At 40.5% G+C, this 23,522-nt stretch overlaps 1 protein-coding gene across 1 annotated transcript; it reads left to right on the top strand.

Annotated features, from left to right (window-relative positions):
- The first annotated feature begins 2,328 nt into the window (after positions 1-2,328).
- On the top strand, positions 2,329-5,808 carry grpel2 (GrpE-like 2, mitochondrial). Its single transcript, XM_048231219.1, has 4 exons — positions 2,329-2,481; positions 3,034-3,193; positions 3,351-3,432; positions 3,613-5,808. The coding sequence occupies exons 1-4, from the start codon at positions 2,393-2,395 to the stop codon at positions 3,945-3,947; spliced, it is 666 nt and encodes a 221-aa protein (XP_048087176.1). The 5' UTR covers positions 2,329-2,392; the 3' UTR covers positions 3,948-5,808.
- The last annotated feature ends 17,714 nt before the right edge of the window (positions 5,809-23,522 follow it).

The following is a 23,522-nucleotide window of genomic DNA, read 5'->3' as shown; positions in this document are numbered from 1 at the left end:
CAGTTCTTTTGCCTCTATTCTGTGTTTAGTAAAAACTGTGCAGTCATTTGCTATGTGATACTGCAGCCAATATAAACCGTAACATAAAAAAACTACTTTTACATAGAGTCCTAGTCTAGGCCCTTTACGGGAGTAAATCAAAATAGGTAGCTTAGCAGCATTTTGGGGACAGGGTTAAAAAACTACCATATTTTTGGGGTGTCTGATTGGGTCCTAAAGATTAAAACTGAGATTACCTGACCCCTTTGACTATTTGAATAGTTACATGTCATTCTTAGAATATCCCCCTGATTTCTACACACCAAATGTAATGTAATGTAAACAAGTATTGCTTTTTTTTTGTAATATAATCACTGTGCACAGAGCAGAAATCATACTGTTTGTTTATAAGATTTATTCTATTTAAAAACTCATTGGTATAATCATATCAAATGAAATTGAACAATGTGTGAAAGGGAGTTTTATAAGGTAATTGTAAGTTTGAAATGTAGTGGTATAGTATAGTGGTATAGTGCATAGAGAAATTATATTAAAAAAAGGAATATTGTTATAGGAATTCATTTTGTAGGCCTACAATTGCAGCTGCAAAGTTCTATGTACTTTTTGCAGCTACAGTACATCTCACAGCACAGCCGGATTGTCTTTTGCAGCTGCCCTTCAGCAATTCCGAGCATGCTTTTGAAGCCATGTGTAGCATGTAGTCCTCAGAAAGCCCATCTATGGTCCAGCCTTAGCCAGGGGCGCAGCTACCCATTTTTGAGGGGTATGCAACAACAATATTGGCGCCCACCCCCCCAAAAAAAAAAAAAAAAAACACACACAAACTAAAGCAGAACAAAAAGCCAATAATTTACACTATTACTGTGCATTAGTGTCTATTGAATATGTTTTTAAAGAAATGCTGCCAATTTGATGTTTAATTTGATGTTATACTTGATAAGTATTGATAATGGTGCATTGCCACTTCAAGCGAGTCTAAACGGTTCTCATAACGTCCTTTGCCAGCTATTGCTCACAATAGATAAGGCTGATAGCTGATAGGCACTCTAGCCTTGTTTGTTTGCACCGCATTGACAACACAATATTAAGTTATTACAAGGTGCCTTCGTTGTTAGGATATGGAAACATGTAATGAGTTGCTGCTAGCATGACATTTCTGTTTACAGTTGGCCATTAAAAGTGCAGTATGAGCATGGTAGCCACCTAGCTATCTGAATGGAATAGGCTATGTTTCAATCGGCATTATGCTTAACAAACGCTAGTTAGTCTGTTAACATTCATATTTGCAAGCCTCCAAGTACAGACGTCATCACTTTAAATCCTACCTGTTGTCTTTCACCGTCCACTTATTTAACTGCTGTTGCATCCCTTGACATGCCATCTCCTTTTCCCTATTTCTTTTTCTATTTTTTGTCGTCAACAGCTTTTTTTTGCTGTATCCATCTTTTTCCATAGACGGCAACTCACTCGTAGGCCTATCTGCTCGCCCAGCGTTCACGGCGCCCCCACTGCCTCTTCTATGTCAAAATTCTATAATGGAATCTGGAGATAGGGTGCCTACTCTAGCCTGTTGTCCTCTAAAATGTTATAGAACATTGAGAAAATGTTGAAATGATTTAGAAATGGACAGCAGCAGCTACATATAGAAAATACCAAATATATTATTTTAATATTTTTATCATTTCTTTTGCGCCCCTATGCGCCGCATATAGCGCAGACCCACTTTTTGCGCCACTGGCCTTAGCCATTTGGGGATGGTGGCTGTTGATTGGTTAGATGACTGTGTGTAAAACAATGTTGCACGTATGCTGCAGTAAGGTATCCTTTAAAACTTAAACTACAATTATAGAAACAGAGAAACAAATATGCCACTTAATGTCAAATATATTTTATTATTATCTGATAAATCCTGTAAATGTAGTTACCTACTTGGATTTGGAGAATCTCCTGAATTGCTTTCTCTGTCAGGCAGAAAAGTTCTTATCATTGATAACAAGGTTGCTTACCTCCTGTCACAAGATGCTGATTTCTGGGTAGTCAAACAAAGGAGATGGTAGGATAGTCTTACTTTTCATGGGCCCATTGGGGTGAAAAAAGAACAAGTAAATATGGCAAGAAGGCCTTGACTGGGTACACCAAAGTCCCAATGAAGTGTGACACACTTCTTATTAATCCCAATACACTATGTAAACTACTGCAACTTGATATTTGTCTTCTGCTGTGGAGAGCTGTGCACTTGTAGAAATAGTGCATGTGTTAATAGGGCCGCTTTGAATTCATCAGAGAACTTTAGGCTATGCGGAAGCTTCAGCGCCCTCTAGCCTCAAACTAGGCTACACAGCGTGAGGGAGCGTGACAATGTTGGAGTTGTTGATGGAGGCGCTGAACAGAGATGGCATTGGCCATACGTAGTCTGTTATTCACGAGTAAATGTCTTTGCGGTTCTTTAAGGTTGCATCCATTTATACTGAACAATAACAGGTAGGCTAATGTGTTTTAAACGTGTATAAGAACATGTTTCATATGACGTTGTTAAGGCTATGGACAGTGTTAATATTTCAGAACTATTTCCTTTTTGCCGGTAACTATAGTATAGAGTAAACCATGAAGCTGGCAACTAACTAGGCTATGTGACAGCCAATATTACTTTCGTTCTTTAATGATGGTGTTCTCTTATTCATTTCTGTGACACTTTCGGCCGTTTAAAATGTTAAGCTAGTTACATTCCTCAGGTTCCTTAAACCGACAGTGCATTAGTTTTACCAAGTCGCAGCAGCATAGCCGAAACGTGGCGTAACTTGCTGTCTTGAGTCAGATTGGTAGCAATCAGCGTCCTGGCTAGTCACAGAACTTCATGGTGAAATTCAACTGTTTTCCTACCACTTGGGGACGTACCACGCTGATTATGCGAGGAAAGTAGGGCCTAGTTCTATGGGAAGCGAAGGCCTGCTCCAACAGCATTAGCTGGTCAGGCTATATATACTGTATAGGGCCTAGGCTACAGTTCTTAAAAACCTTCTCTTTTTGTCACAGGTTCTCAGCTTGTCTCCTTAACACTGCAGCCGAGCAGCATAATGCAGGGGATAACTTCCATGGTGATGATACTAATGAAGATGAGAGCCATTCTGTCACCCATGTCAGAACTGTGGAGATGAGGGCGAGCAAACTAGAAGAACAAGTTCGGGACCTCACGGTAGGGCCTGACACACCAGGAGAGTAGCCTATGTGGCTTTTGTATGCTGTCTAAGACCCTGCAAGTTTTCATAATGTGAGTTTTCATGAATAAGTTTTGGCATGAGCTGTGGACAGCATCTGTGCACCAACCAACACTTGACATCCCACTGTTACAGGAAAGATTTAAACGTGGCCAGGCAGATTCTGAAAATGTACGCAGAAGAACTCAGAAGTTTGTTGAGGATGCAAAACTTTTTGGTTAGTTACACTTTCTTATGCCTGCACCATAAGTTTGTTCGGAGAAACAAATGCTGAATGAAGTGTATTAGTGTAAAAAATCAAAACATTTTAGCTTTGTATGAGTGGAGACCTACCAACCATATATTACAGGCTACTGTGCTATTGTTTCTCATTGGCATGCTACCATGTTTATTTCAGGGATTCAGAGCTTTTGCCGTGACTTGGTGGAAATAGCAGACCTCCTCGACAAACAGACGGCTGCATTGACAGAAGAATCAGAGGTCAAAAGACACTCACAGGGGTTGAAACAGGTGCAGGAGAGATTGCAGGAGGTCTTTACTAAACATGGGCTGGAGAAAATGAATCCAGTGGGAGGCACATATGATCCGTACCAGCATGAGATAGTGTGTCACATGTCAGCTGAGGGGGTAGAGCCTGGCACCATCACAGTGGTGAAGCAAAATGGCTACACCCTGCATGGGCGCACTATTCGACATGCACACGTATGTATTGCTGTGAAGAGACACAAATAGTCTACAGAGATTTCACATATGCCAGGGAGACTGGGAAAAGATGCAGCACTATGCCACCTTTTTTCAACTGGATTGATCACATGAATCATTGGAAAGCACATTTCTTTATACTTACTAGTCGTTTTATTTTTTTATTTTATCCCCTTAATGAATATGTTTTTAATTTTAAATTCTGGTATGTCTTACCTACAATGTTTTGTTGTTGTAAGTGTGATGTTTTGTGTGGATACAAAAAATCATTTGTTTATTTCATTTGAAGGCATTGTTGTCACCAGTTCTTCAAGAGTCCAAAGACAATAGAAAAGGCCTAATTTCCTTAGAGCCTCAGCTGTCCAGAATGGGCTGTCTATCTAATCTAATAGATGTTTTTCATTTCATTTTTAAAATGAGATTAAAGATTCAATTAGATAATTTAAGTTTACAGTGCAAATAGGGAGATCAGTTGAAATGTGAGAATACATATGCTAGTAAGTAGATCTTTTTTTACTTAGGCCTATTACTTCTGTTCAAGTTTTAACAGAATTTGTTCCTGTTATCTCCTTTTTTTCTCATTTGTATGTTTTATAGACTTCACAGATTACTTCTTGTGCAGCTTAAGTCTGTTCACAGTCAAGAATCCATCCGTCAAGAGAATTTTTCATAACCATTATTACTCAAAATACAGCACAAATGTTTAGACCGTATTGCCTTACTGAAATAGACATGTTTTTACAAGGTCATTCACCAGGTGATAGCAACTGGGGATGACTCATACATTTATCTGTCCTTCACATAAATCAAAATTAAGCAAAATTAATTTAAAGATGATAGCAAAGCAGTTGTCTATTAAAAAATAAAGTTGTCGTATAAAATAATAAATTGTTGCGTACTGGTGTTGCTTTAAACAAGTCGTCCACCAGAGGGTAGTGTGCCATCAAATACTGTTGGGAGAGTATCTCCACAGAGTGAATTTGAGAGCATAATGCAGTATAGTGCAGTAGGTCTATTTAAAAGTAATGCTAGTTGTGATTTAAGATGTTTATTAAGGCTCCAAACCTCAGTTCTCTGAAGCTCTCAGGATGTCCACTAGAGATTACTTGGATTGATCTTCAGGTCTCAAGGTTTGATGCTTCTCTCTTGTTTGTGGAGGAAACAAGCTGCATGTTAGCTGTTGAAACTAATAAACAGACCCCACTTTCTCTCATCTTTAACCAGGCCCAGATTCTAGTCACTTGTTTTCTCTCTGTTGACATTTAAAATATTTTATGTGAAATGGCCACCAATAATCAAGCTCCCTGGCTGTTTGTTGTGTTTTAGCTTGTATTTTCCCAAGTCATATAAAGGCAACAGTGAGAGATGTGTTTCAATCTGTTGCATCGCCCTAACCAGAGGACACTGCAGTAACCGTTGGAAATGTGCTATCAAATTCTTTCTTGGAATATTTCCTTGAAATGTTCATTGGATTAGCATCATAGTAACTGCAGACCCTGGAGCAATATTCATTTGGATGGACATGATTAATTGCTGCTTTTGTGCTTTATTTGGATCATTTTCTTTTTTGTCTGGATTCATTCTCTCACAAAGTGACAAACATACTGTGTGTCTAAAGCCAGGATTTCCATTCAATTTGGCCTAGTTTTTTTGGAGAAGACAAACACAATTTGGAAGAGAGTGTTGGTATGAAAGTCTTAAATTGTAAATTGATGAGAACACTTGCAGTTTGTTATTCTGACGATTTCTGAATATTTTGTGAAATTCTTGACAAAATGACAAAAATGTATTAGGTATTTTTGTAATTGTTTTTATGGTTGTTGTGATTGTTAAAGATATCATTCTTTACAAACTGTATGTGAATTTTGCATAAAGAGGAAACTGAGAAGTACTATTTTGACAAACTTGATTTCATTTCCCTTGAATGTAGGCTAAAAAAAAGATCATGTTTACCGCCTTTGTGGGGAAGAAATGGATGGCTTGGTTTCAAAAGCACATGGTGACAAGGACATCCAAGGGCGCTGGAAGGAGGGTGCTGAGGGTGCGGTAGCAAATAGCAAAAAAGGGTTATGGATTGGTTCGAATATAGGCTACTAAAAATGAACAGTTATAGAGATCAACGTGAACGTGAGTCAGTTACTGTAAGAACCGTAGTGTGGTTTCAGCTATGTGATCAAGTGTGTAGGCCTACGGTTGATATAGGCCTACATATTCTATGCGGTTTACACATTCAAAAAAGCACAGATAAGCTTAAAGAAACTTTAATTGTGTTGTACAGTTTTGCAAAATTAATCAATTATAGCTAGTGAAATAATTTCACTAGTCGCTAAGATAGAAATTATTAGGATACATACTTGCTGTGGAGACGACACACTTTAGGCTATTCAGGAATTATTTGCAAGATCATTGCAGCCTGATTATTACCCTATATTTAAAGCCAAACATCTCTGGTGTGGTTTTGACGATCAGAAAAGTAATTTTCCTTAGCTATATTGAAATAGGCTAATGATGTCAAGTGCGCTTCTGTTGGGTTAGGGTGGGTGCAGTGGAGTCGGAGTGCTGTCGCGGAACATTGGAATTTGTGGCTGCCCAGGACTTTTCACCCACACACCGCACTAAAATGACGTATTTAGCAGTCAAAATCCGAAACATGTCCAGGATGGTAGAAATCGTCGGACATGCATTATTTGTGTTATTCAGCACCCCTGGTCAAAAATAGGTTCCCGCATGCCTGAGTACATCTAAATTTGTGCGAGTGCAGTGTGTGTGTGTCTGTGTCCTTGTGTGCCCCTGTGTATAGTCAGTGTCGCGTGGTACACAAGGATATGAAGGGTGGCACGAGTCACCTGTGTCCAGGGGCATGGTGACAGTGTGGGCCCAGTCCCTCCACAGTTTACTAAACACGGCTGATTGGTCCTTTTCTGTTTTAGGAATAACACTTGCGTGCATGGATGGTGTTTTATGTGGGTTTTAGACCACTGGCACCTCTAACGGGCAGTTTCACAGGTAAAAATTTAAGGTAAAAAAAGAACTAGGCCTCTTTGAGAAAAAATTGCCATGTCCTTTACCCTTTGTCATATAAAATTATGTTTCTGGAGTAAGTACCACCCCACCTCCTTTGTAAAGTACAGAGCCTATAGTTTTCTCTACAACGGAAAGCAATTGGTCAGAACTTAAGATACTAGTAGTAAGACAGAAATATTGTGAATCAAAACCACTTTAAGTGTTCTTTCTGAGTCTTACTTTCGCCCCACACTTAAGTTCATTTTTATCTCTTCCTGTCTTTAGTGTTTTGACATGTGTAACATACCAAGTGTGCCATCAAACAGTGACTGCAGGGCTGGGAAAATACAATGGCCTCAGAGCAGCCCAGTGATACCTTGGCTGTGCTGTAGATGGCTCATCACTTTGTGTTACCTCTTTACTGGCTGCAGTAGTCGTCTTGGCATTCAATGTTATGTCTGTTTTGCTATTTGGCATTGTCCTTGTGGATGTTTATTGTGTCAACAAGCACCTGCTGCCTGCCCTTTTCTCCCCCCACCTTAGCACACGCCACAACTCCAACACCCTTATCCTCATCTTTCACCAAAACCTCGCCTTTACTGAATTTAGATCACACGTTAAGGAGTCTTGAAAGTGAAATTCTTTTCACTGTTGGCACCATTGCTCAATCTTTTTTTTATTTATTTCTGTGTCATATCAAGGTTACTGACAACTGAAATATAAATCAGAAATGACAGTTGTTCATTCACACCAAGAAAAGAGTCAGGTACTTAAAAGATACTTAGTTATGTCAATGTCAGTTATGTTTTATTGGTCTTTGCTTTTATTGAACTCAAAGATTGTCAACCCATTTTATTTACCTATCATACAGTGATGGCCAAAAGTATTGGCACCCATGCTAAAGTTGACTGAAAAGAGGAATATAAAATCATCTTTTGGAAATTGATCTTAATGCCTTAAGTGAAAAATTAGGAAATATCTAACCTTTAAGGACACCGATTTTCTTAGTGAATGACTAATGTATCATAAATAAATAAATGTTTTTCCTTAAAATACAGGGGTCATAAGTATTCCCATCCCTATGTTAAATTCCCATAGAGACAGGCAGATTTTTATTTTTAAAGGCCAGTTTCAGTTAGCCTATTAGCTGGTTTGATGCTCATTGAGCTCAATGCAAATCAAACCAGCTAATAGGCTAACTGAAATAACACCCATGCCAATCTCTAGGTATGGTGAAGGGTATGTGATGATGTGGGGCTATTTTAATTCCAAAGGCCAAGGTAACTTTATCAGGATGCACAGTATTCTGGATCCATGAAATAACTGGCCTTTAAAAATAAAAATCTGCCTGTCTCTATGGGAATTTAACATACTGTAGGGGTGGGAATACTTATGACCCCTGTATTTTAAGGAAGAACATTTATTTATTTATGATACATTATTCATTCACTAAGAAAATTGGTGTCCTTAAAGGTTAGATATTTCCTCATTTTTCACTTAAGGCATTAAGATCAATTTCCAAAAGATTATTTTATATTCCTCTTTTCAGTCAACTTTAGCATGGGTGCCAATACTTTTGGCCATCACTGTAAATACAAATGACAGCCCATTGCATTGACATGTACTATCACTTTATTATCCATGATGTTTTAATGCCACTACCCGACCCCCACCCAGATCTCCATAAGATACATTTATACATCAAAATAAACCATTTCCAGTTGCTGAAGCAAAGACCTAGCCTCCCTCTCAAAGAAACGTACACCATTATATTGTTTTTTTTTTTCTCACATCATAGTCCACCATCTCTCTCTGTTGGTTTGGCCTAGACAGGTGTTAGTGATGAAGCAGGTGTAGCAGCTGTAGCAGTAGATTAATTGATTTAATCACATTCTGTTGAGCAATAATATCCAGCCCCGGGCACAAGGCACACATTACCACTGACAGGCTCCCACTCGCTGACTTATTGCGAGCGTGCTGACGCTGTTCTCATTTCTCGAACGGAGCAGCTTGTCAGATCAGGAGATTTCTCTAGAACACTTTTTACTACCTGTATTCCATTGTTAAATCACTGGGGGAGAACATCATGTCCTGTATATTACCTGTGTTTTGTATAGCGCTGGCATGTTTTCTCTGTGTTTTTCCACATCGTCCAAATTTCATCCCTGCTGAGATGAGGAGTTCATCTCTTGGGGAGGACACTGAGAACGTTGAGCATGTCAGTCAGGCGAGATCTAGCTAAAGGGCACGACAAGAGATAAAGACCTCTCTAACTGAAAAAAAGATTGATTTAGAGGCACACATTTCATGACAAGAGATGGGAAAGACCAAAATAGAGAAAAGAAAGAAATTTGAATAAGATGGCAGATAGAATAGAATATTTTAAGTAGGACTTAGCCAGCCAACTTACATACTGAATACTGTATGAAACCAAAGTGTTAGAGGGGGTGAATTTGATCTTTCATCTACAAATTTAGGAGGGGGGCATTTCAACATATATCCCTTCTCGGTGTTGCGGTAATGTTCTTGTACTTGTACTTGTTATAATGTATGCTGTTTTTTTTAGCTTTAGCATTATTCTGTTTACAGAAATGTAAGTGCCAGTATAAGCCTTGAGGCAACCTGTTCTTCTGAACCCCCCACGCCCCCTGAACTTGTGGGAGCTTGTTCTCCTTGACAAACTCATAAACCTCTGTCAGGCCTGCAGTTTACACCTGAGTGCACTAAAAATTTCCACCATACAGATTGGTTGTCTGTTGTTGTAACGGGTACAACAGGAGAAAGCTACTGATTATGTCAGATAAACAGCCAGCGGCAAGCCACTATCCAGATCCCTTATGTCACCCTGTAGTGGTACCATTAAAACATCAGGATAGGTGCAGGGAAACATACTATAACTATGAGTGTAATTATAACTATGTCATGTGTCTATAAATATTCAGTTAATAAAACAGAAGGTGCTGCTTACCTGTCAATATACACACATGAAGTTTTATTTGAGGATCCCAGATGTAATGATACACATTTCCTTAAAATATTTCTTAAAATATACAGAATGAATGGAATAATTAATTAATTAATAGGAAGAAATGTTTCAAAGAAATGCCTAAAGAAGAATGAATGAATAAATACATGAAAAAGAAAACTGGTGAATGATGCATCATCAGTTGTCAGCCTGAAGTAACTGGAAAGTAAATCAGTTGGGTTCACCTGTTTCTTACTAGTCATCACAGGTATAGTTGTGGTTTTGCCACGTCAAAGTCAAAGTCAAAGTCAGCTTTATTGTCAATTTCTTCACATGTTCCAGACATACAAAGAGATCGAAATTACGTTTCTCACTATCCCACGGTGAAGACAAGACATATTTTGCCAATTTAGGTCCACAGACAAACATAACATTCAAGTAAACAAAAAAGTAAGTAAATAAGTAAATAAGAGGGCACATATAATAATGAAAAAATAAGAGCAGCAAAATTTGGTTGAAATTGTGCATAGACAGTCAATAAAATACTAGTGCAAAGTCAGGCCAATAAAAGGCTTGGGTAGTTCTGTTTGACCTAAGTAAGAAAGAAAGTGGCATAGTGGTGCAAGTTATGTAAGAGCAGCAGAAGTGTTGTGTTTTCAGGACAACAACACCAAGTTGTAAAGTGTACAAGTGTGCAAGTGTGCAAGTGGAGTAGTGCAGGCTGGCCATTTTGGGTCCAATGTCCAGGATGTTATGTAGCTGAGGGTGGAGGGGGGAGAGGAGGGAGAGAGTTCAGCATCCTTACAGCTTGGTGTATGAAGCTGTTGGTGAGTCTGGTAGTGCGGGAGCGCAGGCTTCTGTACCTCTTCCCAGAGGGCAGTAGATCAAACAGATTGTGAGCGGGGTGACTTGCATCACTCACAATTTTGGTCGCCTTGCGGGTGAGGTGGGTGGTGTAAATGTCCTTCAGGGAGGGGAGTGAAGCACCAATAATCCTTCCAGCTGTGTTCACTATGCGCTGCAGGGCTTTCCTGTTGTATTCAGTGCAGCTTCCGCCCCACACAGCGATACAGCTGGAGAGGATGCTCTCAATGGTGCCTCGGTAGAATGTGGTCATGATGGCTGGTGGAGCACTTGCTCGCCTGAGTTTCCACAGGAAGTACAGGCGGCGCTGAGCTCTCTTAAGCCAGTGATGCAGTGTTGGTGGTCCAGGAGAGGTCTTCACTGATGTGCACCCCCAGGAATTTGGTGCTGCTCGCTCTCTCCACCACAGCACCGTCGATGGTCAGTGGCAGGTGTTGGGTGTGACCTCTCCGAAGTCAACAACAATCTCTTTGGTCTTGCTGGCGTTCAGCAGGAGGTTGTTGTCCCTGCACCACGTGGTCAGATGGTCGACCTCCAACCTGTATTGAGTCTCGTAAGCCCTTAGTGATGAGACCCACCAGAGTTGTGTCGTCAGCAAATTTCACTATGTGATTGTTGCTGTAGGTTGCAGTGCAGTCATGCGTCAGCAGGGTGAAGAGCAGCGGACTGAGCACGCAGCCTTGGGGGGCCCCTGTGCTCAGTGTGATGCTGCTTGAGGTATTGTTGCCAACACGTACTACTTGGGGCCTCTGACAGAGGAAGTCCAGTAGCCAGTTGCAGAGGTAGGTACTGAGTCCCAGTTTGTCCTACAGAGAGTCTTGGAAGCTGCAGGCCCTAACTGCAATTAAGAACCCCTTCCAAAAAGAAACAAACTGTGGCTGCACATTCCATCCGCATGGAAAGAGAGGATTTCCCCTTTTTTCTTTTATGAATTTATCTCGGTATCAAAAACTGTCTTACAGTTCTAACAATCAAAATAAAAATATTACTTCAATAGTATGGATTGTTTTAACAGAATGCCGACATACTGAATACATGCGATACAAAATAGAGTGCAGACAGAGCATCCACCACAAATCTTTTTTTCACTAGAAGTGCTCAGGGTCTCCAGGAATTTATAATCCTTGACCACAGCTTTATCAAGTTGTAAAGTATTAATGTGCAATGATTTCATATCGTGTCGAGTCATATAGTGGTGGGTCTTCTGACTTGAATTAGATTTAGATGAATTAGATCTTTGTGTTTTTATGTTTGGGTGGGAAGATAGCTTGGTCTCTCTGAGTATCAGCAAGATCAGTCTGACACCAGCCAGTGAGTCGTCAGTAGGGCAAATCTCACGATGCATCGCAAATATAATCCACTGCCCAGACAATAACGTTTCTGATATACAGTACGGCGGCAGTGAGCCATCTTACTGAGTGTCTGTGCGGGTATGGCTCTGTAAGTCTGTGTGTGTGTGTGTGTGTGTGTGTGTGTGTGTGAGTGAAATGTGTTTGTGAACTGATGTTGACTGCTGTGTGGTGTATGTTCTGAGTGAATCTTGTGTGACTGGTGGGGGGTATAGGGGTTGGCTTCAGGCTAATAGGGGTCTAATGAGACACCACTGGGAAAAGACAGGCTGGGACAAGACACTGAGAAAGGCAGTCAAAAGCCAAACAAGTCAAGTCTGCCAAGGATACTCTTTTTCAGTGTATGTGTGTGCGTGTGCATGTTTGTGCGTGTGCACATGGTTATGTGTGTGTGTGTGTGTGTGTGTTTGTGTGTGTGTTTGTGCATGCACGAGAGTGTGTGTGTTTGTGTGTGCGCATGAGTGTGTGTGTGTGTGCATACGTGAGGATCCGCATGTGTTTTGTATAGTAGGTCTAATTATATTTTGCATGTCATGTGGGTTCACAAAACTACAGGACCTTCTCTCCAGAATCTATAATCTGTAAGTCTGTAAGTGATATCTGTAAGTCATATCACAGAGCATAGAAATCACCCCGCCTTCACTCGGGGCTCTGAAACATTTTCTGAGAAAAACATACCAGGAGCCTGTTGCCCACAGCAGCAGGTGTTTCTCAATAAACCCGAAAGTGTTGTTAGATCTCTCCAACTGCATTTCCAAACTGTAAGTTTGTGGAATGCTAGGGCTGGGAGGAAAAAAATTGTTGACCCAGGGGTTACCTTCCCTCCGACCTGATTTCATTCCAGTGGAGGTCTATCACCCTTACCCACGTGCAAATTTTCTTTCATGACTGCTGAATTTAAAAAAAGCAAGCGTGGCTGAGTTAATCATGGATTGTGTCTACAAAGGGCTTGTCCCTTGACAGAACAGTCTTCAGTACATAGGCAAGTTATAATCTGCCAAAGTCTCATTATCATGACATGTAAAACAAATGTGGCAGATTTAGATTTAGATTTAGATAGATTTAGATCTAGATTTAATTACTCGGTTTGGCTAAACTTACTGACTTTTTGGCTTCACTTCCCATTGCTTTTTAAATTTGTTCTATTGTGCTTTTTTGTTTTTTGCATTTGATTTATTTCATCCTATCTTTTCAATTCTATAAATCAAGGTACGCCTCAGGTAACACCCATAGCAAATAAAACATTAAAATGAAATAAAAACATAATTAAAAACTGTCAATTCTTCAAATTGAAAATACAAACAAACATATATAAAGCTAACCAAAAAACACATTAAAAGACTAAGTAAAAATACAAACTAATGAAATGTACGTAGGTACATTTTAAGAAATATTAAAATATCACTAATGAAAATTGTAATAACTGCTTTTTCAAAGCTCTTCATTTTTTTAAAAAAAAAACTTAAACAGTTTAGAGAAGATTAGTGAGATGATAAGCAGGAGATGGATGCAGTGCAGGCTGTGTGTAGATAAAGGCTGCTTTTTACCTTTACCTCTATCATGCCGGCTCTCCCTACCTTACTCATATGAATACAATATTGTCATTTTACGATGTTATCAACATTGCGCTATGCTGTCAATTCTATTAAAAGCTGAAATTGTTGATGTTCATCATAATGACAGTGTAAAGGACCACTTTGGAGTTTTAATATATGATGTTGATTTAATGAAATAAGTATGGGTTGGATTATTGGTAAAATATTTTTGTAAATGTTTGGAACTTAATCTAAATGAATTCTATGTTTTGTATGTGCCTTTAATGTTATTTGTAGGCTTTTGACCGAAAATTCTGTGCACCAGTAATGTTGAAATTTGTCCCTTTGGTGGCACCGTAGTTTGCACAAGGGAAGATGAGCTTTTAAATTGTAGCTGGCGGGTGTGAGTGGTAGGCTACGCAGCTGTGTTTGGGCCTACAGGATTTTATCTGAGATTTGGTTTCATTCATGAACTTAAATTGGCGCCCGTTTCATGACGGAAGAAAGAACTATCATATATTGTTTGCATTCCTTGGTGAGCGCAGCGAGGTACGTTTCATTCAGTTATTCAGGAAATGTTTGCACATATGTAGGGTCTATTTTGCAGTGTAATTAATGTGTCGCTCTAAATGTTTGTTCACGTAATGATGTTTGTAGCCGTGAAAGCAAGTGTGTGTGAAATGTTTGTATGTATGTTTTCAATACAGTTTTCACGGTGCTAAGGTGACGATGATTGATTAAAAGTTGAACGTATGCTGGTTTGGCGAACTAAATAAAGAACACCTTATGCATCAGTCGAGACTATTTTGGATCCAAGGGCTGCTGCAGTGAAAATTCGACGCTACATCTTGAGTCATCTGCTTTGCTGCACGTCGTCTTCGTTCCGGAGGTTGCCATCGTTTGTTCCACGCATCCAGGCAAGGTCGTAAATTGGTAGCGTTTAACAGAGACTAGGCCTACAGATGTGGTGAGAGACTCTTGGTACCTTATCAGGATATAAAAAAAAAAAAACGAACTGAACTGTTTGCCTACATGGCCATATCCTGTTTGATCCAAGTTGTAAGGCTAAATAACAGGCTCTCGTGTTTGTGAATGAACTGAGAAATATCTGAAAGCGTTACACATATGAAATGTTTAATGGTTTATTTGCACTCTTGCATCTTAAAATTTGTGGAATGTGATGAAATTGTATTGTAAAGAGCTATATCTCAGAAGTTAACTTGAGCCACTCTAATTCTTATTAAGTTGTCTTGAATATTTAAAGTGTTTTCTGTATTTAATTGTCATTTTGGGTAGGTCTGTCTTGAATATTCAAAGTGAGCAGTGTTAGGTTACACCAACATCTTATCACAGCTCCCTGAATCACTTTAATCTATAAATGCATCAATTAGTGATGCGAACATGTCTGTGTCAGGAGAAAATGAAAAGTCCACTGATGAGAAAGATCTAAGCCCTGATGAACCTTCAACAGAAGAGAAATCTAGAGGCCCAGGTGAAAGAAAGGGGTCTCTCGTGAAAGAAAGCTTACAGAAAAAGGCAAACAAATGCGTGAAGAGGAAGCTAAAAGGCACGTGAAGGCATTTTTGAGAGCTTATGAATCTTGGAAGCAGATGGCACGAGAAGCTAGAACTAGGCTTAAGATATTCTGTTTGAAGGAGGATCTTGATAAAATAAACCAACACATTCAGAGTGGATACGACCGTGTAAGTCAAAATTATGAGTCACTTCAACGCAATTCTCTTAGAACACCAGAGATTGTGCAGAAATTGGATGCTTGTAACACACTGAAATATGTGACCTTGTGAGTAAACGGTTTGATGTAGGTCTAGTTCAAGAGACCTTTAAAGAGGAAGCTGAAAAAGAAAGAGTGCCAATGATTTTAAGTCGTGAAGAATATAAATCTGTCTTTGGTGGGACAAGCACTGAAAGTGTTATTTCAGAAGGATCCATAAAATTAGATAACCTGTCAATCACAAGCTCTAAGGATTCTAGCAAGCGTGCAGATGCGGAAGCAGATTTTGCAGCCAAATTAGAACAGGCAAAGTCTATCGAAGAGATACAAGCTCAACAAGCCAAACTTACAAAGCTGGAAAGAGAATGGAAACTCCATGAGTCACAAATGCTGATAGAAATGAAGCAGAAGTGGAGCCAAAGTTAGAAGAGGAGAAAACAAAGCTGAAAATGTTGCAAGCGAGCATGGATGTGAAAGTGGCTGCAGCTCGAGTTAGAACTTCTAATAAACTGGAGGGTGATGTGGAGAACATGGTGGGAGAACACAATACAGCCTCTGTTGTCAGAACCACTCCGGCTACGTATTCAAACAGACAACTAGATACGGGAGTCTCCCTGTTCCAATCGCAACCACCATCTCGGAGTGTAACAGCCAACTTAGCTGAAGCAATTGCAAGTTCATTAAGTCTAAATCGTCTGCCTGTTCCTGAACCAACCATGTTTGCAGGTGATCCTTTGAAATTTGTTGTCTTCTGGATGTCATTCACAACTCTAATTGACAGGAAACCTATCTCTGCTAGCGAAAAAATGCTCTACTTGAAAAGCTACAGGAGAGGCACGGAAGGCTGTGGAAGGATTCTTTTACCGGAGCTCTGAGGATGCATATGAAGGTGCTTGGGCAGTTTTAAAGGACAGGTACGGAAATCCATTAATTGTGCAGAAAGCATTTCGAGAAGCTGATGAAATGGCCTAAGATTAGTCCTAATGATTCTCTGGCACTTAGAGATTTTGCTGACTTTTTAAAGAGCTGTGTAGAAGCTATGCCCCATGTCAAAGGATTGGCCATCTTAAATGATTGTGAGGAAAAGCATAAGCTCTTGAAAAAATTGCCAGACTGGATTGTACGCAAATGGAGCTGAATCGTAGTAGAGCAGCTTGATGCATCTGGAGAATATCCAATCTTTGAACACTTTGTGCTGAAGGAAGTTTGTGCTGAAGGAAGCCCGCATAGCCTGTAATCCAATCCCATCACTTCTTCCTTCTTGAGCTCCAGCTCAGTAGATAAAAGGTTTCCCAAGAGGGCAAAGGCCCTCAGTACAAGTGCCCAAACAAAATCTCATGCATTTAAGTCAAAGTTTGTCTCCTTTCAAGCCAAAGCTGCCATGCCCTGTCTGTAAGGATGAGCTGCACGGCATTGCTAAGTGCCCAGTCTTTGCTGCCAAGTCTATGGGAGATAAAAAGGCATTCATACATCAAAATTATCTATGCTTTGGATGTTTGCGTAAGGGACATATAACTAAAGATGGTAAAACGTGGCATGTCTGTGGAATGTGTAGCCGGCACCATCCAACTTGTTTGCATGAAGAGAGAAGAGATCTGGTGAAACAGAGAAGTTACACTTCTGGCTCCACAGAAGGACAAGCAAATCAGGAAGTCCGCAAAGTTTTGCCCCATGCAGTAACTCAGAATTCTTCTGCTACCTCAAGTATTGTCCCGCTTTTCTTGTCATCTATGAAAGAACCCCAGAAGGAAATTCTTACCTATGCTCTTCTTGACAAACAGAGTGATTCATCTTTTGTCTTGGAAGACCTTGTCAGAGAGCTAGATGTAGTTTCTAAACCATCCTGTTGACAGGTCTTGCATACCAACCAGAACCACAGCGTCACAGTGGCCTCACCTCAAACATCTTGCAAATAACTTGCCATCTCTTCAAGACTGCGAAGTGGGACTGTTGATTGGCTATGATTGTCCTTCAGCTTTAGCCCCCCTTGAGGTCATCACTGGTTGTGAGAATAAACCATTCGCACAAAAGACCGAGCTGGGATGGAGTATAATAGGAGCAGCTAATCCCCACTTGGATAGGCAGGGATGTCAAAGATTCATACATAGAGTGGCAGTGAGAGAGATGCCGGTTTTATCAGCCGCAGACATCTTGAAGGTTCTGGAACCTGACTTCAATGAGAGGAATTCTGAGGGTAAATGTGTCTCAAGATGATGTGCGCTTCATACAGATTCTTAGGGAAAACATCCAGCAGAAAGCGGACGGTCACTTGGAGATGCCGCTCCCATTTAAAGGCCATAAGCCCCCCTCATTACCTAACAATAAGAAGCTGGCCATAATTCGCCTGCAGCACTTAAAGAGGAAGTTCAAGGCCAATCAACAGCCAGCCCCAGACGTATCTGTCGGAGAGGTTGTTTGGTACATACCCCACCACGGTGTGTACCACCCGAAGAAACCTGGCAAATTGAGAGTTGTCTTTGATTGTTCAGCTAAATTTTGTAGCATGTCGTCGAACGATGCTTTGCTGACATGCTCCGATATGATTAATTCCTTGGTAGGAGTTTTCTGTCGTTTCAGAAAGGAAAAGGTGGCCATCATCTGCGATATTGAAAGGATGTTCCATCAGTTCTTTGTCACACCTGACAATCGCAGTTACCTGAGGTTTCTATGGTGGGAGCATGGAGACCTTGATCGTGAGCCTGAGGAATATCAGATGGCAGTAGGGATGTCCCGATCCTATATTTGGATCGGATATGCAAAAAATGCATATCAATATGGGATCGGCCTGCACGGGAAAATCCCGATCCGGACTCCCGATCCAGTGTTTTTTTTTTTTTTTTTTTTTTTTTTTTTTTTCAAAACTCCGGTCAGTGTTTTCCAGCGCACCATAATCCATTCCAGTTTTCAGCTTTTCCCCCCAAATCCGGTCTGCGTTTTTCAGCACACCTAGCGACCTGTCCAGCATCCCACTTGTCTGTGCATGTCCCACTAAGAATTTAAAGTTATCGAGCAAACATTTCATGTCACAGTTGAATTAATATAGCCTAATGTAAACCGTGACCGCGAGTGTCTGCGAGACCCTCTTACTATTAAGGCTCTTATGCATGTTGCTGCTGTCTATCTCCGCGATTTTAAGATTGTTTGTGTAATGTATAGGCACAGCACACACTTTAATTTCCCTATTTTTACAATCGGCTAGCCTAACAAACACATTTGATTTCAAAAAGCAACCTGGTCAATCGCTAACAACTAAGTGCACCTAGGCCTACAACTCTACACATCCAAAAGGGTAGAAGCTTCCAGTAGGCCATCATAACTTTTTTTACCGTTTAGTCTGTGCATTGGAGCAGCCTACGACGATGTGAATTAGTGACGGCTGTTGTCGCGGTAAACTTAAGCTCCTGTCTCTAAATAGTGTATTGCTATGTTGCTTGATTTTCTGTAATAAATGCAGCCTGTAGCCTAGGTTACTTCAGCAAACCCTGACCAGTTGTGCGCAGTCTCACTTATCATTGATGAGCACAGGAGCAGACTGACACCTGAGCATGTTGAAATGATCACCTTTGTGAAGAAGAATCTCCCCATCATGCTCAGACTGCAGCCAGGGCAAACAGTAGAAATTGAAGGGAGTATGGAGATGGAGCAGTAAAGTGTGGAGGAGATAGCAATACTGTAGAAGGCGTGACAGTTATTTGGTTTGTTAAAGCCAATTCAGTGTGTGTGTGGTAATTTGACTATTTTCTATTCCGGGGCAGTTCCAGCGTTATGGATGTGACAATTGGACTCATATTGGTAAACAAAATGCCTTAGAGTGGGGGCAAAATTAGTATCCGTGAATTCATTTGCATAACTTTTAATGTAACCTCTGTCCTGAATACTGAGAAATCCTCAAATTTCAATTTCATCCTAAGAATACAAGGCATTTTATCAGCGTTATGGATGTGACATGAAATGGACACACTTTTGTGAGAGATTACAGGTTTTCTACAAACTCTGTGAATTTTGAAGGAAACTGCCGAAACTATGATATATGTAGCATGAAGGAGACTTGAATGAACACAAAAAGTGTGTTTTTGAAACTATGCGTCATTTTCGTAATGCATTATGTAGGAAAAACTGGCTTTATGGATGTGACCGTTTCACGTAATGGATGTGATGTGTCTGAACCAGTCCTCGACAAACTACATAAAACACATACTTAAGTAGTGAATTTTGATATGAAACAATTGAAATGGTAATCATGAAAAACTAGCGATGAAATGATTGCTTCCTCAGTGCCCACTAAGATCCACAGGACGAATCAGGACAACAAGTCATTTAAAATATAAGACATTTTATTTTTTTCTTTTACCGTCATCAATTTTGGTCAGTGATTCCCGGGTTACTGAAACACCAGGGAACATGAAACTTGGTGGCCACTCCCCTAAATAACTATCCCTACCTCAACCGTTGCACCCAAGATAACAAAATATTTATGGTATGTTAGTCTCAAGAGCCCGCATCAACCTAACCCATACCCACTCATTTGTGATTTGCACACATAAAGTACATGCACGCGCACACACACACATGCGCACACACACACTCGCACACATACAGACAGGCAAGCACACACACACACACACACACACGCGCACAAACACCCACCCACATGAATGCAGACACATAAACACACACATTAATGCAGACACATAAACACACACACACAGGCACACATACGCATGTGCGCATGCAAACACCCACACGCACACACACACATAAACACGCAAACACAGGCACGCATACGCGCATGCACACACACACAGACGCACACACACACACACACTCTTATAAACAAAAGCAAACTCACAGCACACACTCATTTACATGCACATGAGTTGCAGGAGTAGGAGATGGAGACAAATTGACAAGCGTGATTTATTTTTGCGAAGAGAATATGCAGGACTGCGAGGCGGTCATATTTTGTACCGCTATGTGGTACATCTAGTTTATTGCTGCCCTTACTCATGTTACTCTGTGGGTATTAGCTACAGAGGACCTGACACTTATGCTGTCATATCGCGGTCACATTTAAAATTAAACTGTGTTAAGCAGACGGAACGGCAGGCTGAACAGATCTGCAACAGAAGGAGGTTGCTATGTTAACTCCAGCTGCAAAGTCAGCCATCTTCACCAGCTAACACGATAATCCAGTTACTGTACAACAACAGTATGACAGTTACAGGAAGATAATCGCTCAGATTTTCGTTATTAGGCCACTTGAAAATAGGCTATGGCTAGGCTAATCACTGGAGGTATTTTAATATTATGTTTGTTTTGCTAATGGTTAGGCAAGGAAATGCGTTGAAACTGACATGCCACCAGAACAGACGTTTTATCGGCTTTGAGGTATAATAAAGTCCCCAATCCATAACGCACCATTAAAGGTTTTAAAAGTAAGAAAGGGGCACAATTTGGTCATAACACTTTACATTGATATAAATCAGCTTTGCACAGACACTATGGACATTGTCGCATCAACACTGTATGTGTAGCATAAACTTTTCCTATAAAACGTTATGGATGTGACATGGCCATGGAACTTGCTGACTTGCTGCTGACAAATGTAAGGAGTTGTGCAAGGCAAGGCAAGCTGAGCATAGACATTGCTCTACCATTCCCTTGTCAATCTGGAATTTGTCGAATGACACAATTTGTTTGAACCTTGGGTCCATTTATCCACTTTTTAAATATGTATAATATTACCATGTGAAAAATGTTGTTTCTGTATGGTTGCACACCATATTTATGATGTAAAAAGAGTGTCATTCTCCATCAAATTCAATCAGATCCGTTACAAACAATAAAATATAGACCTAAATGAAGATTTTAACAACAGTTCTATTTGCGTTTGCACAACTTTTTTTTTCCATGGTAAGGATGACCTTTGCATGGAATTGCCCTCCGGTTTTGTGTGTTGCTTTTATATATAATTTTATATTGTTTACAATATTGTTTACACTGATGGTTTTTTTAAGCCTTGGTTTACACTCTTGAGCAGAGCACTGATGCCAATTCAGTTTGTGTGGTTAATTGACTATTTATTTTCTACTCAGCTTTTCTGTGTGTTTTGCGTTTTTTATACTGTTTACAATATTGTTTGCACTGATGGCTTTTTAAGCCTTGGTTTAAACTATTGTTGTTCAAGAGCAGAGCACTGATGCCAATTCAGTTTGTGTGGTTAATTGACTATTTATTATTTTGTGTTTATTTAACCCTGTTAAGAATAAACAGGTCAGCTTCTCATTACCAACCATTGTGGATTATTCAAACTAACCTAATTAAGATGGCTAGTTGTTCTTAAGAGTAAAACCCTTTCCAACATGAGGAGTATAACAACAAAATAAGTAAATATCTTTAATCTTTAATACATGCTTGGATCGGCCGATCGACCGGCCGATGCTAAAAGCTACAATATCGGTATCGGATCGGAAGTGCAAAAAGCTGGATCGGGACATCCCTAAAATAAGCATAGAGTTATGTTAATATGATGGTTTATGTTTGTCTGCGCATATATGCATGTGAAATACTTTATGACTTCACTTTCAAGAACTTTTGAATGGGTCTCTCTCTCTAACAGAAGGTTTAGATGGAAACTGATGTTTTCCTGATTTCTGTTCTCCAACTCGTAATTTCACTCTTTGCACTAAGCCATCACCATCCATAAAGGGTTCCACTACTCGCCCCAACCACCACTGATTTCTTGGGAGAATGTCTTCCTTTACAATGACCACATCATTTTGAGATTGCGGCGGGCCACGTGCCACTTCTGTCGTGTGGAAATGTTCTGGAGGTACTCCCTCTTCTATCGACTCCAGAACTGCTCGATCAAATACTGAACTCGACGCCATCGCTTTGTACAGTATACATCCTCTTTCTCAAACTTTCCAGGAGGTGGAAGAGCAATCTTTTACTTCATTAGGATTAGATGATTACGCGTTAAAGGTTCAAGAGAGTCAGGATCATTTATTCCATGTACTGTCAGTGGGCGGCTGTTAACAATGGCCATGGCTTCGTAAAAGAGTGTACTAAGGGAGGAATCATCAAGCCTACCTAAACTTTGAGCCAAAGTAGCATCCAACACACTTGAACAGTGCGTATTTGGCGCTCCCAACCCCACCAACATGGCTTGCTGACGGGGCATTGAAGACAAACTCGCACTGATGCTCCGCCAGAAACCTTTCCAAAGCCTGGTTGTCACACTGTTTAAGTGCTTCTCTCAATTCATTCTTAGCTCCTATGAAATTCCTGCCTTGGTCACTGTACAGTTGGCGCACTACTCCCCTTAGGCTAATGAGACACCGTAAGGCATTGATAAAGGAGTCAGTGGATAGATCTTCTAACATTTCGATGTGAACAGCACGGGAATAGAAACAGGTAAAGATCAAACCGTACCTTTTGTACTCCTTCCTACACCTTTTAATGACAAATGATTTAAACCAGTCTATTCCGCAGTATGTGAATGGGGCGGATGCTTCAACACGCTCTTTAGGAAGCTCCGCCATACACCGTTCTTCTACCGGACGCCTCAGCTTCCTGCACTGAACACATTTGTGTACCAGTTTCGCAACCAACTTGCTGCCACTGATGATCCAGAATCCATTTGCTCTAAGCTCCATTTGAGTTTGACTTCGACCTTGATGGCATACTTGAGAATGATAGTGCGACGATATAAGCTGGGTGATATGACCGTCTTTGGGTAGAATGCGCGGGTGCCTAAATTCTTCACTAAGCGATGAATGTTTCAATCTTCCACCAACGCAAAGTATGTCCTCTTTAAGAATGGGATCAAGACTAAAAAGGGGACTAGAACATGGAAGACTTTCCCCTGCTTCAAGTGCCTTTTATCTCTCGACTGAATGCTTGCTGTTGGACAAGCTTTATCACCGCTTGGCAGCAATCTCACACTCTTTGACAGTCACAACCTCAGTTTGACACCTTCGTCCAGACACTAGTCTCTTAAAGCGATGGTTCGGAGTAATTTCACCCTAGGGTCCTTTGCACCATGACCCCGAGCCAAACACCCTCCCAGAACCTGTTTTCCCTTGGTCGAACCCTGGTCAAGTAGTGCCGTCAGAAACGAATACGTTTCTGCAGTCGTAATGGTACCAACTTTTA

The sequence above is a fragment of the Alosa alosa genome, chromosome 2 (genome assembly GCF_017589495.1).
Source record: "Alosa alosa isolate M-15738 ecotype Scorff River chromosome 2, AALO_Geno_1.1, whole genome shotgun sequence".
Lineage (NCBI taxonomy): Eukaryota > Metazoa > Chordata > Actinopteri > Clupeiformes > Clupeidae > Alosa > Alosa alosa.
The sequence above is the reverse complement of the archived record's forward strand: the minus strand, read 5'-3'. Positions and strand labels throughout refer to the sequence as shown.